The sequence below is a fragment of the Oryza sativa genome, chromosome 7, assembly GCF_034140825.1.
Source record: "Oryza sativa Japonica Group chromosome 7, ASM3414082v1".
In the NCBI taxonomy this organism is placed as follows: Eukaryota; Viridiplantae; Streptophyta; class Magnoliopsida; order Poales; family Poaceae; genus Oryza; species Oryza sativa.
This window is the reverse complement of record NC_089041.1, coordinates 6,929,056-6,948,017: the sequence shown is the minus strand read 5'-3', so window position 1 is coordinate 6,948,017 and position 18,962 is coordinate 6,929,056. Positions and strand designations below refer to the sequence as shown.

Here is an 18,962-nt window from a genome sequence, read left to right as displayed (position 1 = left end):
TCTGTTTGACAAATTAAACATTGAAAACCTTCTAAGACTGCCAGGAAGAAGTTACCCTATACCGAACCGTGCTGATACTTCTTGTCATTGAGGATGAAATAGTTTTTTTTTTTTTACCGAGCGGCAAATATTCTTAGCACATTTTAGTTCTTTGAGAGAGTTCTTCAATATTCTTCTTCCAAACTCGGCTTAGTTATCTCATTTTATCACTCTACCATTGTAGCACAGGCCAAGTGAGGTATGTAATGTCTATGTGCCGAGCTGCCGTTCATCTCAGAGAGAGAGATCTATGCAACTCCTATATCACATCAAAAGCTCCGTAAAAAGGCTACTCGTAGTCGGAGTCGAATCTATGTATTCTCTAGTAACTCAATCAGCAAAGTAAATGATGATACAGCTACTGTTGAGACTTGGCTGTGTAGTACACTTATGGTGTAGAGGCCATATTCTTAATACATTATTTAAAAGAAAAGGCTACTGTTGAAACTCTGAAAACTTCGAAATTTAGCTGAACAATTGACTGAAATATGAAGCACTTCCCCCCTTTTATAATTGGCAATGGACTAGAGAGAATATGCCAGAGCTGATTGTGTGGATCTGTTGAGGAACATATGCCAGAGCTGATTTTTTGAAGGCTATGTTCCTAGTCATAACAATCATTTTATACTTCCATTTGTATAGTGTACAAAAAATCAGTGCTCAGATTTCTCTCAAGGATCCAGTTCCTTTGCCAATTCTCTGGCTGCATTAGTGAATTTTGTGCTCCAACGATATGTTTTAAAAAGTAGGCAAAAACAGAGTTTTGCACACGGGGATTTGTAGTTTATGCTTATGCACAAACCAAAAAAACAGAGTTTTGCACACGGGGATTTGTACATTATACTCCCTCCGTACGGGAGTAGATTCTAATCCCTCGAAGGGATATCCTCTCGTATACCTTTTTCTTCTAAATTCGATGTAAATAGTTATGAAAAATTCTGAAAAAAATTAACAATGTAGAGTATAATGATACCTACTAGTCCACCAAAATTGAAGTCCAAAGATTTTGTGGATATGTATATATGTGTTGTATGAATGTTGTCAAATTTTTTCAGAATTTTTTATAACCGTTTAGATGGTTTTTAAGCAAATGAGAGAACATCCCCTAGAGGGATTATAATAGTTTCCTCCTCCGTACTCGTAAAGAAAGTCGTTTAGGACAATGTTTAAGTCAAACATTGGGAATATAAATCATGAATAACTTTGAAAATGTAAAAATTATATAAATAGATTTATCTTGAAAAATACTTTTATAAAAGTGTGTGTGTGTCTATAAAAATAGAAACAAGAAGTCAAAGTTATATTTTGAAGAGCATGTCGCTGTCCTAAACGACTTTCTTTACGAGCGCAGCAAGAGTACTTTACAATTTTATTAGAGTATGACATTGCGTATTAGAGTATGAAAATGCGTTCATTTTTTCTCCTGATTTCAATCTTCAACACAAACCCAGCTCCACGGTTCATCGCATCAGCGTTCATTTTTTTTTTTCGATCTTGTTTGTGACGGGGCAGAAGACCATGATATGGTCTACTATTTCTTTTGGGGGTTTGCAATATAGAGCGGAACACTTTTCAAAGGTCTCCACAATCTAAACAAGTTTGAAATCATGCACATAGTACAGGTTTGAATCATGTCAAAAGTACCAACTTCAGATAGAACAATGATAAAAATGGCTCCAAAAATGCTTCAAACTAAGTTCTCCATTTGTATGGTACTCAGGACAACTGATGGTGCAAAATTTTCTTCCAAAAAAGGGTCTGGATAAATAACATTAGATTTTTGATCTAGAAGATAATATCAGCTCTGGAAATGGGAGCATCTACCGCTTCCCACCACCACCACCGAGCTTTGGGCCTTTCCCAGGCTTGGGAGCATTGCCTTTACCAGAAGCCTTCTGCGATTTTGCCACCTCTGCCTTCTTCGCTTTCTTCTCGTCCTTTGTCTTCTTGATGCGCTCCTTGATCTCACTGTTATGGAAATAACATTGATAAGTGTATAATCCTAGAAGGGAAAAAGGTAGCATGCATAGACACAATAATGTGCCGATCATCACTAGATTTAGAGTTCATAAACTAAGACAAGCTAAAATGATTTTAATAAATCTTTGCACAGCAATAATTTCTTACTACCAGGAAACGCAAGCTACACATTTCAATACTTGAAAACAAAGAGAGCCAATAGCCTGACACTGCTAGCATGGTAAGATGAGAATGTGGTTGAAATGCATTGGCTTCTTCAAATCCATACATGAATGGTGTTAAAAGAATCCATAAACCAGAGATGGCATAGAATAGCATACCGAAGAGCGGATTCCCTTGCTGCATCACGAACCTCTGGCTTCTCAGCTCTCTTCTTCTGGATGACTTCAAGGGTAGCACCAACTATAGACCGGGAGTACGGTTTCTTGGTGGTGCGGCGCCTCTTCTTGACTGCCTCGGCGTGAATATCCTGTAAAACATTGAATTACAAAAGTAAACATTTGAAGGACAATGCATTACATCACAAATTTAAATAAACAATAGATTAACTAAGATAGGTCACTGGTACCACAACATTCAGCATGACATAAAGTTAACAGTTCACAACAGCCAAAAAGTAGTTACATAACATCCTGAACCAAACAGCACTGTTCCAACAAGTTTGTCTCAGCACATTCACAGGCAACAGACCATCGGTACAAGAAACCTTCCAAGTGAAATATGGATGACAAGGAATTGTCACTCATACCTTCTTGTGCTGCTTTCTGTACATGGCTGTCCATGTAAGCTTGGCTGGCTTCAGACGGTTGTGGAAGTAGCGCTTGCACTTCGAGTTTGAAAACAGGAACACCTGATATAGTTTACCAAAGAAATTGATCAGAAATAGGTTAGCTTTTGTCCTACACATGTGTATCCATCTTGCCAAAGTACTCACCTGGGAGTCTGCACGGATGAATCTGATACCCTTCCCTGGGTAAATCTTGGCGCCGCTGAAACGGCACAGCTCTGTCCTGTACATCAGAATTCCCAAATTATGTAAGAAACTTTCTATTTGCAACATTCCAGCCTCGAAAATGCAGCACAGAATATAATGAAATTGAATTGTGCAGGGTGCAAAATACATACTTGAGAACCATCTTCGCTGCCTCACCAAACCTTCAATGCCTCCTTACCTGCAAATTACAACGTCAGGAATCATCGCTAGAGCAGAATATAAATGCATTGCAATGTACAGACCACAAAGATCTCTCCTCTTCAGCCCAACACTACCAGACCCCAATATATAGCAATCTAAATTAACAAAATTCTAGCATTTCTCTATCCATCAAACGAGTACAAGAAATGACGCATAAAGCAAATGCGATTCCACTAAGTTGCCATTCCAAATCAGTGCCCAAAAACTAATCAAAGGAAATCTAAAACACATTTGCAGCATTCGGATGCACGGACAACGCCACCACCACAACTCCAATCCAGCTGAAACCCCCATTCCCCATCACAGCATCACCTCAACCACCAAAACAACAAGCCCCACATCTAATCAAACGCCTCGATCCAATCATACGCGTCGAGAACGCGAACAAACCTAGCCGCCGCGCCGCCATCACACAACAGCCCGCAAAACCTACCAAGAAACAAGCGCGGGACTCGAAACAGCGAATACGCTACATACACGAGACGGCGCAGCAACGCCATGGCAGCGAGCAGCGAAGCAAATCCATGGGGGGAAGAGGAGCTCGACTCACCTGTGGGAGCAGCAAAACCCTAGCGCCTCCGCGTCCGCCTCCGCTGCGGCGCGCGTGGGAGGTGGTGCTCCCTTTTATAGTAGGGCAAGCGCGCGGCGGGATGGATCGGAGCCGTCCGATGCGGTGGGGGGACGGAATGGACGGGGTGGATGAGTTGGTGTGATGATAATGGGCCGGGCTGGTTTGTCGGGCCTTGGTCAAAGTGGGCCGTCGGCTTTTCTTCTGTACTCGGAATAAGTTCACTTCATAACCCTCAAAAGTGACTCGAATCTAATTCATGACCCTAAACCGCAAAACCGGATATCTTCACCCCCAAACTATTGAAACCGGTGCAATTTAACTCCCTTGGTGGTTTTGGATGGCAGTTTTGCTGACGTGGCAGTATTGACTCGGTCTTCTTTCCGCGTGGCGTTGACGTGGCGCTTAGGTGGCATTAAAAAAAATATGCATGGGACCCATTAGTCATTCACACACAAAATAAAAAATTGTGGGGCCCACTGACATGTGGGCCCCATATGTCATCCTCTCTCTCCCTTTCTTCTTCCTCCCTTCTCTCTTTCTTTCTCTTTCTCTTCTCTCCCCTTTGGCTGGCCGCGGGGGAGCACGGGCGGCTGGAGCTGGAGCGGCAGCGGCGGTAGCCTTGCCATCAGCCTTGCCAAGTGGAGAGAGGAGAGGAGAGGAGAGCAGGTGAGGGAGGAACGGAGGTGGTGGGTTACACGACAGGCGGCGGCGGCGCGTGAGGGCCGGAAGGGAGAGGGGAGAAGCGGAGCCGCCGAGCTCATGTTGTCGCCGCCGGTGCCTCCTCCCGCACTCGCGCTCGCCCGCACGCCGCCGGAGCCACCGCTCGACCCGCTCGATGCCTCCGCCGTCGACGTCCCGCGCCCACCGCCGCCGTCGACATCCCGCGCGATGTGAGGATGGATGCGGGGAGATGGTGGAGGACGGCGACGAGGAGCTCTGATCCCGGCGATGCGGATGGATCCGAAGCCGTAACCAGCCCGTAGACCACCGTCCCCCCGCTCGATCTTGTCGACGTTAGCGCTGCCATCCTCTCTCTCGTAGCTCTAGCTCGCCGGCCCACGCCCCACGCTGCCAACTCCAGCCCACCGCCGCCGCCGCCGCCGCTCCAGCTAGCTCCCGACGCCACCGCCGCTGCCGCTTTAGCTCCCGCCGGCCGCGTCGCTTCAGACCCCGCCCACCGCTGCTCGCTCCCCGCAGACGCCTGAAGTGGAGAGGGAGAACAGAAAGAGAGAAGGGAGGAGGAGGGGAAGTTCGGGAGGAAGAAGAAAGGGAAGAGATGGCAGGTGGGGCCCACATGTCAGTGGGCCCCACAATCTTGTGTGTGTGAATGACAAATGGGTCCCACATATATGTTTTTAATTGAAATGCCACCTCAGCGCCACGTCAGCACACAGACTAGGTCAACACCGCCCACGTCAGCGCCACGTCAGCGAAACCGCCATCCAAAACCACCAAGGGAGTCAAATTGCACCGGTTTCAATAGTTTGGGGGTGAAGATATCCGGTTTTGCGGTTTAGGGTCATGGATTAGATTCGGGTCTCTTTTGAGGGTCATGAAGTGAACTTATTCCTCTGTACTCTGTGTCTTTGTGCGTTTCTTTTTCTGTTCTTTTAGGCTATTTTCTGTGCTTTATGCGTTTGTTTGTGTGTGTGTGTGTTAAAAGAAAATTTTGTGTGCTTTGTGTTGAAAATTTAAAACAGTTTCAGAAGAAAAGAGAAGAAATCGCTAGGACGTTGACATTTGTCTTAAGATGACCGAAAAATTGTTGTTGCACTCCATCCCAAATAAGTGTAGTTTTATAGTGGCCCTCTGTATATCTTTATATTTTACTTCAACTTTTCCATCCAGATTGTAGCTATTGAACCAATAGTAATCTCTACTTACCTCCCCCCCCCCCCAAAACACAATCCCACCCTCTTATTTTCTTCATATTAGTGAAGGACGTAATCCTATATATTTATATAGTCCATCCACACTCAGTGTAGTTAATGCTATTTCTCTCTTCTTTCATGAAACCATATCATTTCAATTATTTTTTATTCTTTGGATGATAGATCTATAGTACAAATAGTCATTTCTTTCCTCTCTCGTAAAACCACACAATCTCAATTATTTTTTATTCAAAATTCATAAGTATCAATTACATAAAATATGTTCACCTTGCATTATATTTGCAATCATGTGTTGATTATATAAAACATATGAAGTCATTTTATTTTGGTTTACAAAATATAATATAGCTTATTTGTACATACGATACAACTTAATTTCCCGCAACAACGCGGCAGGGTATTCATCTAGTTATCTTCGTTATTACCTCCGTCTCATATAAATTGTAATTCTAGGTTATTTAATATATATTAAGGTTTGAGAATAAAGACTATAATTTTCTTATTAAATGGTGCATAGGTAAGAGCGAAAGGGTAGTTGAAGGTAAAATATGAAGAAATTTGAATGAGGAGTGATTAATAGGACCATTAGTACTTTATTGCGACAATTATTTTGGGACAAATTTAAACCCTATAAATACAATTATTATGGGACAGAAGTAGTATCTTTTAAGCTCTTGCTTAATACTATGTCTTTAACTCTAGCTATTTGAAATGTGGTTGCGTTGATTTAGGGTGTGTTTAGTTCGCGAAAAGAAAATTTTTGGGTGTCACATCGAACATCTGACCGGATGTCGGAAGGAGTTTTCAGACACGAATGAAAAAACTAATTTCATAAATCGCCTGGAAACCGCAAGACGAATTTATTAAGCCTAATTAATCCATCATTAGCACATGTGGGTTATTGTAGCACTTATGGCTAATTATGGACTAATTATGCTCAAAAGATTCGTCTCGCGATTTCCATGCAAACTGTGCAATTATTTTTTTATATCTATATTTAATGCTCCATACATGTGTCCAAAGATTCGATGTTATGTTTTTGGGTAAAGTTTTTTTTGGAAGCTTTAGTGTACTGACCGGCCGTTGTGTGTGTTCTTGACAAGGAAAAGTATCAATTAGCACTTGTGTTAGTGACAGAGTGACAATGACAAGTTAACGTCAGCATCCATGGCATTGATATAGAACAGAGATTTTTATTTTTGTTAATTTTACTCTTTTAGTTTCTGACATGAAGCAAATTGTCCACTCGTGCCACGTTTCCACGCCATCGTTCTAGTGAAATTACATGAGCAATGCCGTTCACGTATAGTTGTCATCACAAATTCACGATTAATTAGGAACACTGATGCTGATGTGTATAACAAAATTAACCGCCTAACCAGCCATCTGCTTAACCAAAGAATGATTAATTAACCAAGTAGTCGCTCCCTTCTAGAATGATGACGTTTTAGAATGCAATGTATTTTGATCCCAAAATCTTAGATTAATAAATAAACAAATAAATGTCAAAAAAATAAATAAATATTTACTATGTGAAAGTGATACTAAGTAGATTTTTGGTACCAAAATAATTTCATTGTCATTATTTTTAATATGTTATTAGAAATAACAATGATTAAATATGTATATCAGAGACTACTTACATGTCCTAAACATCATAAGAACGAAAAATGTTAATTAATTGGTAGAATCGGTGGGCGCAAATGCATGCTAATTGATTATACCATATATCTCCCCTGCACTTTACTCATCCATAAAATTAATATGACATGTGTGCATGAGTGCATCGTTGTTTTTTTTCTTTCTTCTATTTTTCTAAAAGCACAGTAGAAATGCAAACTATCACAGCGTGCGTATGCTTATACTTATGAATACACGTATGCACCTCTAATTCAATGAGTATCTTATAAAAACTGAACCGTACCGTTATATGTTAAGATTCACGAGATCACCATAGACGCATCGTTGTCGAGTTATGTCATCTACTATTGAAAGAATAATTTTGGTGACTCGTATTAAACAACAAGTAACTTTGGGATGAACGCATTGCGTGCATTTATATACAGTCATTGAGTCTACCAGTTTTTCCTTAAAAAAAAGGGAAATTTACGCACATATATAATTCGATCACGATTAACCGTGATAAAGCTAGCCCCTCAAGCTTTACTTTAGATGATAAAGCTAGCCCCTCATGTTTAGTTTAATTACCTGATGTCGGTTAACCTAACCGTCATCGACATGTCAACCATAGAAAAAAAAGGGAGAATTTGAATCACATCCAGAGGACAGACCTGTTGACAAAATGACCAATACTCCCTCGATTCCAAAATATAAGGCACAACCATCCTTAACCCAAAGACCAAAAAATAATTATTATCATCTTATAGTTTAGATCATCCTAATAAATATAATGCATGCATCCAATAGAATTAGATAGCATGAGAGTGGAGGATTTAAAAAAGTAATAATTTAGGCCCTGTTTGATTCAGCTTAGGATTATTATAATTTAGCTTATTAGGAGTAAGCTGAAACAAACAAGTAGATTATTATAGCATATTATTATAATCTAATAAGCTGCTCTAGAGGAGCTTTTTTCAGATTATTGAGTGGCTAAAGACCCACTACCCCTACATACTTGAGAAAAATTAACCACCTATGCCATCAACCGAACAGATAGCTGAGGGCATTATAGACTTTATCCTTTCAAACCCAATAATCCATGCCTCCAATAATCCAGACAAACAAACAACTCACAGCTTATTATAATCTAGTTTATAGTAATCTGGCTTAATAATCTAGATTATAATAATCATAAGCTGAAACAAATAGGACCTTAATAGATAAGATGTCATAGTTAATTAATTGCATGCTTGCATGTATGCCTTAATATTACGGAACATCTAAGAAAAATGGTCGTTTCTTGTATTATGGTATTATGGAATGGAGGGAGTAATCGCACGTAATGCCTGCCGACTCACCGTAATATGAGGCTGAGAAGTTGATTGCAGACCATCTAGTGCAATCAATGGCGCTCGCTTTCGGTGATTGTTCCAAATTAATTACGGAGTAATTAGCACAACACGGCTCGCCGCCCTTGCCATCCCATTTAGGCACATGGACAGAGTTGAAATGTGTTGAGAGCTAGGCTAGCTAGCTGATTTTTTCGGTTATCAAATTGAGATATTCAATCTAGTCTCTGAATTGACTGATATCAAAGTTTAAAATCTTTAACTATAGATAAATTTTAAAATGTTTGTATTAGAAATATTGGTCTCAAAAGGTACTTCAAAAATCACATTTTTATTGATAACAATAATCCTATATATATATTATAATAAAAAATAGTGATCAGAGTTATTTTTTAGGCCGTGTCTTTATTTAAAACGATAAGTATTATTAACCCGGAAGGAGTGTATCTGATGGTATTCCAAACTGATTAAGACTATCGAATTAGTTACCATGGTATTGGTTAGAAAAAGGAACATGCATCGAAAAACTAAAAACCAAGATACCGCTATCACTTTTTGGGGAAAATGTGTAGGAGCGTCCATTTTCAGATTCAACTATATTTTTCAAGTTTTCATTACATACATGATTTTCACTACGTATTTTCTTCACTTGAGGTTCATACAACAGTGATAGTGGCAACAATAATGCTGGTCGAGAAAAACTGGTAAGCATATTCCCTGAGCTGAGTTTGAATCGGCTTTTCCAGCGATCGTTTTCTGTAACATACTTTTTAAAACACTTTTTATATAGATTTTTCTCAAAAAAGATAAATTATTTTTTTTAATTTATAATAGTTCATTTTCAATTAATCGTATACTAATTGCTCATCTGTTTTGCATGCCTGGAAAAGTGTAACCATACTGCCCAATCGAATGAAGTCTTTAGCTTTGTTGTTTATTCTTTTATGCTCGACAGATTAAAAAAGCTACGCACCTACATATCATGTATTCATGTGTATACAGCAGATTACGAAGACGGCATGAGTTCAGTTCTCTTAATTTGCCGGATTAGCTGGTCGATAACCATGTCATTATCTTGGTCCCCAAGGAACTATTTGTTTACTAATGAGATTGATAGTTGAGCCATCTCAATTTAAAAATATAGTACTTATTAGACCTTTGGTAAGGAGTATATTAAGGGGATGAGATATTTTTCAATATAAATTATGAACAAGAAAAAGGTATATATAGCAAAAAAGTAATAAAATAATAACCAGATCATACATCTAGCCATTAATATCTGCTAGTACCGTAGAAGAACTCATATGAGGAGTAATCAATAGCATGTAAGAGCTCTCATATTAACTTGGAAATTTAGTCGTTGATTAGATGATCGTGTTATCATGATTATATGTCCGTGAGTATATTTCACAAAACTACATATATTTTGACTAAACTATCAAAAAACTATATATTTAAAAATATATATGTATCATAAAACTACAGATATTTAGCACCAAATTTATCATAAAACTACAGGTTTAAAACATTGTATCACAAAATTACAGATCGATTTAGTGATGAAGTCATCAAACAACTATAGATTTTAGTGTTTATACGATGGCACTATCGAGGTTACAAAAGTTGTAGTTTTGTGATAAAACTGATCGATATTAAATATGTAGTTTTCTAATATGAAACCTTAAATCTATAGTTTTGTGATACATATCCTTAAATCTACAGGTTTGTGATAGATTGATCAAAGTCCCTATAGTTTAGTGAAATTTGCATGTATTTTCCATGTGCCACGTTTAAAAGCATATCTTCTACTCCCTCCGTCCCATAATATAAGGGATTTTGAGTTTTTACTTGCAACGTTTGACCACTCGTCTTATTTAATTTTTTTTGAAATTATTGTTTATTTTATTTGTGACTTACTTTATTATCTATAGTACTTTAAGCACAACTTTTCGTTTTTTATATTTGCAAAAAAAATTTGAATAAGACGAACTCAAAATCCCTTATATTGTGGGACGGAGGGAGTATATGTTGTGAGAACTGAGACTCCAAAATAAATACATTGACTAAAACTCCAAATCAAGTACAACTCAATATTTGTTAATTACAAATTTCACAATTATTTAGTCATGCCAAATCTCTTTAACCATTTTTAAACATAAAAAATAAAAAGCATTGCAACGCAGAAGTTAGCGAGTAGTATTTATAAACACGAATAAGAGTATGAATTGCTACAATACATATAGTTACTTCGCAATTCTTGTTTTAGCCGTTGTACTATGGTATACTAATTGTAAATGTAGGAGCTCTCATATTAACTAGAATGATTTAGCTGTTGCTTAGATAATTGTATTACATGACTGCAGATCTGTATTTTTCATGTTCCACATTAAAAACTCATCTATTGTGCATGTTGTGGTGATTGAGACTCCAAACCAGGTATAACTTAATGTTTGTTGATTACAAATTTCACAATTATTAAATCATGGAAAATCTCTGTTAATATCTTTGACATCGCTCAGTTATCATATTTAACTCCCAAGTCTTAAACAAACCAACATGTTATTACAAGAATGTCTAATGTAACATCACATTCCAAAGTTAACTAATGTTACCACAATATGGAAAGACAATTAAGGTTCAATGAGGAAGATTAGCTAATAACTATACTGCATCTTCCATCATCCTTCTAAATTCTAAGTAGCTGATCCTCCCATCTCTGTCCTCATCGAAGGTGTGGATCATCCTCATACAGTCCTCATACCTTTGCCCTTCTTTGAACCCTAGCCTCCTCATCACGCTCCACAGTTCCGAGGCACATATGAAGCCATCCTCATTGCGATCGAACACATAAAAGGCATCCTTAAGCTCACCCTCGCTCGCCATCTTCCTATCCAACAGCTCATCCACGGTAGCATCCATAGGGATGTCACACCCTTGGCACTCCATGGCGGCCTCCCCACTCCTTTGCCACCTGAGGCCTAACCTCGTTGTGACAGTCATTGCATCAAAGCATGACACCCCTCCTCCAAGCAACTGCGAAGAAGGAGGAGGGTCGTTGTCCACGACCATAGAGTTGATAACACTATCGTCATGCGCTAAGAACCTTGCAATTGCGCTAAATAACCTTCCAATCTTATTACTTACCGAAATCACATCTATGATCAATGGTCCCAGTACCAACATCATGAGGGATGACACCAGTGGAATTAGGATGTTGTGATCCATCATCATCACCCACTATATATCTTTGTGTGAAATGCAGCAAATTGAACAGCAATGAAATCCAGTGTACCTTATTGAAGTGCTTACTCAAAGGAACATCTCAACTTACATGCAAATAGCCTGTATATATAGCTGACATAGATCCTTCAAGATATCCATAAGGTGAGTCTTTGCATCATTTCGGAGAAATTCAGAGGAAGATGGATATGCTATTATTGCCTATCTTTATTTTTTTTCTATCTGTGTAGATATTGGAGATGACTTCAGACTTAATAAAAGGTTATGGCTGCAAGCTGTCGATGAAACTTCCTGGAAATTACTCAAAACAGCTAGGACACAAATGGTTTTCGTAACTATCACCAAGAAGGACAAGGAGATATATGAATATTAATGCCAAACAATAAATGGCCACATCTTTTCTAGCCTTCTAGCTGATATCAACCTCCCCTCTCCCCCCTAGGTACCATTCGACAGAAACCCTTGCGAAATTTCGGAAGTAATCGCTTATTGATACTCCTTTCTGTTATAAAATAGGCTTAAAATCACCATCAAAAACCAAACGCGAAAAAAATTATAGGAAATTCAAACTAATGATAACACCGAGACACGATATTTTATAACGAAGTTCATCCGGGACACTGATAACAGGCGTTCCTCCCCGATCTAGGTTTCGATCAAAGTGACAACGACCCTCTACATGTTGCTGCTGGCAGCCGCTCCCTCTCGCTATGCTAAGTCGACATGCGGTTACAACAGGTGTGCCTCTCTATTTAAAAGAGATCCGAGGACATAATCTGACTCTTACTCTATTTATAGTATACAACTCCAAGTCCTAAACTGTAACCGACTACGTGCACATATTTGTCACAAATTAAACTCTAACACTTTCTATCACGACAACATGTTGTCTTAGACATGTATCAAGTTAAAGTTCAAAAACATCAAAATGAATATTTTTTTTGAAATATTTAAATTGGATAATTTCTTATGGGTAGATTTAACTCAAAAGCACTTTTATAATATTACATTAAATCATGTTTTTCAAATGTTTTAGAAAATAAATTAGCAATCAAAGTTGCATGTTGGAGACTTCTTCAATATATAGAACGACATGTGGCCCCATCGTTTCGCTTTCGTGGAAGAAACCAAACGGCATGCTTGCAAACAAAAAGTAATTTGTGAATAAAACTTTTATATACGTGTTCTTAGCATTCTAAAAGTAAATGCCGAAAAATAAACTTCGATGAAAAAACCACAAGATCAGTTCCAAATTTAAGGTTGAAAATTCAAATTTTGGCTGATAAGCTTAAGAGAAAAGATGAGGCCCCTTCTTATGACCAGCGCAAAGTAACACACCCGCCAATGGTGAACGTGACTCTGTGAGCGATGACAACTAGATTCTATACATATATACTACTATATTGAAACATATCCGTGGAAATAACCCTTGTCTTTTCAATAGAAGTAACAATATCATGTTTGTCTATCCAAAACTAAAGTTGTAGCACACATATTATCTTATCATTGTTGATCCTTTGGCCATTAATAGAAGTTGTATATCCAACAATTTTCATTTTGATAATATAGGTCATGCCGTGCAAACAGACTGTTTTCGGTTCATTGTCACCAAATGGAACATTAGGAAGACCACTGAACTTATTTTCAGAATGAAGACAAGTTCAACGAATAGTGTTTCTTTGAATTTAGAATATGTGTCATCTAGTAATACTAGTACACTTTATTCTGAATTTCTGATGCCTTGAACAAGAGCGCACACACCAGCTACATCGTGAAAAGCAATTAGAATGTGATACGGTCTTAGTTAATCTTCCAAGACTAGACACATGCAACTCTTAGTTACTGTTAAATAGGAAAAATGAAAAGGTATGCCATGGTTTATACAACCTTTTTTTAGTTAAGAACTTCTTTTCAAGAAAATGACTAACGGCTCTCTGTCATTAACAACCCGGGTGGTTATAGACATTACAGAGAACCTCCACATGTCAACATTGTGCTTATTAAACATGCCAGCATACAAATTTTCCTTACAACTCCTTTTTGAGGATGAAATATAGGTTAGCATTTTTTTATCATAATCACTCTCCAATGAAGTCCATTTCATTCAAACATACAATGCCACCCTTTTTTTTTTTCCTAAAAAGTAGTGTGCAATACAACTTGGCAAAGCCCAATGCTTATATGGCTGTTGAGTGCACGTAAGGTTGATATATGCCAGCACTCATCGCACTGCCTCTTCGATGTGATCAATCCTTGCTAGGTTAACACTAATACCACTTTTCAATTTACTAGTCACAGTCCCCTGCATTACAAACAGGAGGGTATTTGATGAAGATGGTTCAATTTTTTCTCTTCTCCCATATTTTTCTCTCGGTTCGGTAGTTTTTTGGTATACCAGTTTTTAAGAGCGGTTGTTTTATACATGAGATTAGGGTGATGACAACCACTATTAAAATTTAAAAATAGTATACCAGTACAGCAACAACCATTTGCTTACCGTTTCAGATCTAATGTTACCGACAGTTTTGCTACTCTACACCTGTATGGTTTTTTGTCAATTTTTTATCCCTACACTAGTGTAAGAACTACAGGAAAGGAGAAGAAATCCCTTGCATAGTTGTAATGTTATTACTCGGAAATGGGCCGGCCATCGATCAGACTTGGTCCAAGTCTTTAGCCCAATTCCAACACCCATATGTGGTTGTCTCTTCCCAAGTTCCAAACGTCCAGATAGCCCACAGGATCTGGCAGGTTCAGACTTTGACAGTTGACAAAGTTCTGAGACACTTCATTCGTCGACATCATCAATCAATAACTCCTCTAACCTCACCGTTTTTTTTTTGCCTACCTTGCTGATTTACACGTCCCTGTTTACTGTGGTCTGCTCCTCGGCTGAGTCTGTGAATTTTTGTGTTGCCGGTGCGCCGGTCATGTAATTAGTTAGGCTGGTTAATTGGGTAATTAGTTGCTGTGTTTGGGGTTTGGATGCCGGTCACTGTGATGCTTGTTCCCGGTTGGATGGCGCTTTGTATGGCGCGCGGCATGTGGCCATTTCTTGTTTTGGTCCATTTGTTTCTTCTGTTATTTCAGTTTAGCCTCTCTGTCCTGTACTTTGTGCCATCGTGCTTTTCTGTTTAGCCCCTTACGCTTTTTACAAATTGAATGTGAAGAAGACAAAATTCTGTTTTGGGGGTGTGTTTGTGGTTGGTAGTTATGCTGGGTATGTACATGTGCTTTTGCCCTGTTGACTTTTTTGGGTCTTTCTTGTTCTCTTTGGATTGGTGTTGTCTCCCCGTCGCTGGTGGCTTGCTCGTGCCGGTGGCCGTTGCTGCTTGTCATCTTCTGTTCCTGAATCGGTCGAGGTTAGTCCATCTTGCGGATGTGCTGTTTTCATTCTTTGTTGTTGTACTTTGGGGGTGGGGGTGTGTTGTTCCCCTCCCGGTAGTCTCTTCTTCCCCTTTGTTGTTCCTGATTCTCTGTTGGAGGTGACTCGATTTGGTGGATTTGGGGAGAGCTGTTTCTCCCCCGGTTCAGTTACTTTTTCCTCTGTTGTGACTGCTTCTTTCGGTTTCTTCTTCAATGTGTTCCTTTCCAGTGTGTTCGCTGACCGGAGGAGGAGCCGACGATGATGGGTGGGATTTGCGCGCTGGTGGTCGGGGATGCCGAGGAGGATGAGACGGAGCTCTGCGCGATCTGCGTCCACGTCATGGTGCCCGGACGGCCGGACGGCCAGTGCGCGTCCTCCCCGGATGTACCCGCGCCTTCCACCACGACTACGTCCACCGGTGGCGAACCATCTCGCCGCGCTGCCTCGTCTGCAATGCGTGGGTGACGCAGCGGTCGCAGGGACCTAACCGTCGCCGTCGCCCGCCCAGCCTGATCTGAGTTCTTGGCATGTCGGCGTTCCTACTTTCCTTATAATGGCTCAGCTCTTGGCTCTTGGTGAGGTATAGTTCTATTCCCGCTGATTGTCGTAGTCGGTTTCTAGGCTCTGCACAGTGCTCCTTGCCGATTTCTTGTTTTTTTTCTTGCGATTCTTCTATGGGTCTGCATGTAAATTGACTTGTTCTTGTATTTGGTGGTAGCAAGCAGTATGGTATGCAGGTTTTAGCCCTTTTCTCAATTTTTTGCTGTTTACTTTTTTCCTACATGTATTTTGTGCTTGCAAATTTTCCCAATGCGTCTTGCTTACCCTTTCCATGTGTTGGGTCTTGTAAAAAATTTCCCTTTTCATGAGGCCCTTGTGTAGGAAAAATTGCCCTCTTTGCTGTTGTGTGCGATATTTTATTTTATTTTTTAAACATTGTTCTAGTGTTACAGTTTTACATAGTTAGTAAAAAGGGTACCGTTGTTCGGAAGGGGTAAAAATAACTATGGGTCAACACACATATGGTCATATTTATGGGACCTGCCCAATTCCCGTTTGTAAGCGGCATCCCCCCCTCTTTGGGTGATGTAGGTTGCTGTGATTGCTGGTAACTTTTCAAGTGTATTTGTCAAGTGGTCTTAATTTGTTATTACTGCTACCGTATGTATTTATGCGGTTGTCATTACCCTGCCTTTTTTGTTGATTGAGCTGATGTTTCTTGTCGACCTTGCTGTCCGGTTGTCCTGCCTGTGGGCTGATTCGTTGCTGCGTGCGTTGTCTTCTTTGAAGGCAGGGTATTTACTGGGGGTGATTCATGTGCGTGTCGACCTCCTGTGGTATTTACTGTCCTCACAGGTTGTGCTGGCGAGTTAATTCACTGTTTATTGGTGTAGGTGTCGGCTTGCATGTCTATTGTTTGTTGTATGCGTGTCCATGCCCTTGCTTGCTGTCCCTTCTTGCCCCTCTCCTTTATATGGTTACTCTGTGCATCAGTGCTTGCTCTTCTGTTTTCCTTTCTACGACCGGTTCGTTATTTGTTTCTTCTTTGTTCTTTTTTTTCCCTCCCGACGCTTGCTCTGTTCTTTCATTTATATTGTGTTAATGTTGTACTGATCGTACGCCTCCTTGTTTCTGTAAAATTATGATATCCATGTTCTTACTTGTGAAATCTTATTAGGCACTGGGTATACTTACTTGGTCGTATTGGTTTATGCTGTCTGTATCATCTGCTAGAGCTCGTCGTGCCGCAATCCTTCGTGGTAGGAGTTCTTCCTCACGGCCAGCATGTGAATCAACACGATCAACAGGTAATTGCCTTTTCCTTCGTTACTATATTCATTTTTACTCCCCTTTTGCCCGAAATGTAAACGTCACTTCTCTAGATTTGAATTTGTCTTTGTCCTTTGCTTTTGGAAAGTTTGATTATGTTACCTTTTTTTTAGCTACCTCGTTCAATTCTGGCCCTTCGTACCAGTCTTTGGTCATTCGGAGGAAAAGGAAATTGGCAATCTTGCGTCGCCGGTTGTTTGCTTCACCAGGTTGGTTCTTTAGCCGTGTTTAGTTGCAAAATTTTTCTTCAAACTTCCAACTTTTCCATCACATCAAAACTTTCCTACACACAAACTTCCAACTTTTCCGTCACATCGTTTCAATTTCAAACAAACTTCTAATTTTGGCGTGAACTAAACACACCCTAAGGGTCCAGGCAATGAATTGCTTAAGACCCCTGTACTGTAGCTCTATTTATCCGTACACAGTACTGCACATGAATAGATGATTGCCTCTGTTTTTTTTTTGGTCGAATGCTCAGGAGGCCAGTAATACAATATGCTTTTAGATTTTTTTCTGGAAAATATTCTCATTGTTTGCGATAAGTCTTATAAGCTGACAAATAAATGAAGCAATCAAAATTGATATTAGGGTAAGTTCTTATACTTCTATAAAGATTAAGGCCAGAAAATAGAGAGGGATCTTAGATTTTGTCACAGATGATATGATACTTCACCCTGTGTGACATTTTCAACTGAGGAGTTGTAAAGAATATCTGCAACAATAATTTGGAAGTGAATCATGACAAGTATTCTTCATATAATTTACTAGCATGATTCTATTTCTTTTTGCAAGAGATCAATGCTGCTATTAAATTCAGTCAAGAGTGTATCATTACCTTTCTAACATTAATATTGCCCTTGGATCATAAGGCCACACCATGAATGCCTGCACTTTTGGTCTTTGAAAATATATTTGTATTGTTTTGAGGGTGAAGCTAGCTATGGAGCAACATGCACAGATTAGAAAAAATGTAAAAGTGCTTGGGAAGACATGTTGAATACTGAGCATGCAGATGCAGGTAATCGAAAGAAAAGTTGAAATGGATATATTATGCTTCCTAAGGTATTAAGAAAACATCTGTTTTGTTCTAACCCATGTATGCCCTATGTCAGTGACATTCTGAAAGAGCATTTGGCTATATACGATTCAAAAAAAAAAAGATGCTACCGAATTTTTTTGGTGCAAACATGCTTACATGCTTGAAGAGCGAACCATTTGCATCTTGCAGCTGCGCTGAAGTGGTTTGAACATGTTTGCAGACAAAATTGTGGTTTGTAATGAGCTCTTCCCACTTGTAATCCTTTATGGTGGAGAAGAATGCCAATCAGAGCATCCACCTAAATGAACACCCATTTGAAAGTGTTTGTCCTTTTTGTTAATAAAAATTATAGCCCAATTCACTTTTTTATCGTTCATCTTTGTTGGTGTATTGTCTTCTATTAAGCCACTTAATGACTTAATGGATTCGCAAGGACGACTTATACTTCATTGTACTCTGTTTATTAAACAAATGTAGACCATATTTATCAAAATATGTATCTACTATCTAATCATTTTATGTAGAACTATTTGCCATCGCGCGCGGCGTGGCGCCGCGCTCTCCTTTCTAGTAAAAGATCAAGGACCATTTCTTTCTTTCCTCCAACGACTTCAACAATGGAATATGTTCTGGCTTCTACACCACATAAGAGCAGGTATAATAGCATGCTGTAAGTCAGCTGTAAACATATTTTAAAGAGATAAATAAGGAGAGAGAAGAGCAGCGGGCTATAGATTTGTAGCCAGCTATAGCACGGACTTCAAGACGCAGTGTGTGTATGACAGATGGGACCAGATATTAATAGTATAGTATATAACTATTGTATGAATAAGCTTT

The 18,962-nt window shown here is 39.3% G+C and overlaps 2 protein-coding genes and 1 non-coding gene across 10 annotated transcripts; 1 reads left to right on the top strand and 2 right to left on the bottom strand.

The window, feature by feature from the left end:
- Window positions 1-1,616: 1,616 nt before the first annotated feature.
- On the bottom strand, window positions 1,617-3,809 carry LOC4342748 (large ribosomal subunit protein eL24). The gene is made up of 6 exons (XM_015789559.3): window positions 3,765-3,809; window positions 3,145-3,191; window positions 2,954-3,029; window positions 2,768-2,869; window positions 2,340-2,488; window positions 1,617-2,007 (listed from the first exon to the last, which is right to left on the bottom strand). Exons 2-6 carry the CDS (start codon window positions 3,153-3,155, stop codon window positions 1,860-1,862), a joined length of 486 nt encoding a protein of 161 aa, XP_015645045.1. The 5' UTR covers window positions 3,156-3,191; window positions 3,765-3,809; the 3' UTR covers window positions 1,617-1,859.
- A 7,312-nt stretch (window positions 3,810-11,121) lies between these two features.
- LOC107281682 (calmodulin-1) lies at window positions 11,122-11,965 on the bottom strand. Its single transcript, XM_066312592.1, has one exon. It carries the CDS (start codon window positions 11,875-11,877, stop codon window positions 11,308-11,310), a length of 570 nt encoding a protein of 189 aa, XP_066168689.1. The 5' UTR covers window positions 11,878-11,965; the 3' UTR covers window positions 11,122-11,307.
- A 3,123-nt stretch (window positions 11,966-15,088) lies between these two features.
- Window positions 15,089-18,501, top strand: LOC9266156 (uncharacterized). Of its 8 annotated transcripts, XR_010742559.1 has the most exons (5): window positions 15,089-15,248; window positions 15,482-15,833; window positions 16,932-17,061; window positions 17,197-18,104; window positions 18,199-18,501. It is a non-coding gene; the product is annotated as an uncharacterized protein (transcript). The 8 variants fall into 8 exon arrangements; XR_001547212.3 differs by having other exon boundaries at window positions 16,988-17,061; window positions 17,197-18,501; XR_010742555.1 differs by having other exon boundaries at window positions 17,197-18,501.
- The last annotated feature ends 461 nt before the right edge of the window (window positions 18,502-18,962 follow it).

Excerpts from the sequence above, each read along its gene's own strand:
- LOC107281682 (XM_066312592.1), bottom strand. The coding sequence starts at position 11,877 with ATGATGATGGATCACAACATCCTAATTCCACTGGTGTCATCCCTCATG.
- LOC4342748 (XM_015789559.3), bottom strand. Across the intron at positions 2,870-2,953 it reads TCATCCGTGCAGACTCCCAG|GTGTTCCTGTTTTCAAACTC; the intron begins GTGAGTACTTTG and ends AAACTATATCAG. Across the intron at positions 2,489-2,767 it reads ACAGAAAGCAGCACAAGAAG|GATATTCACGCCGAGGCAGT; the intron begins GTATGAGTGACA and ends AATGTTTTACAG.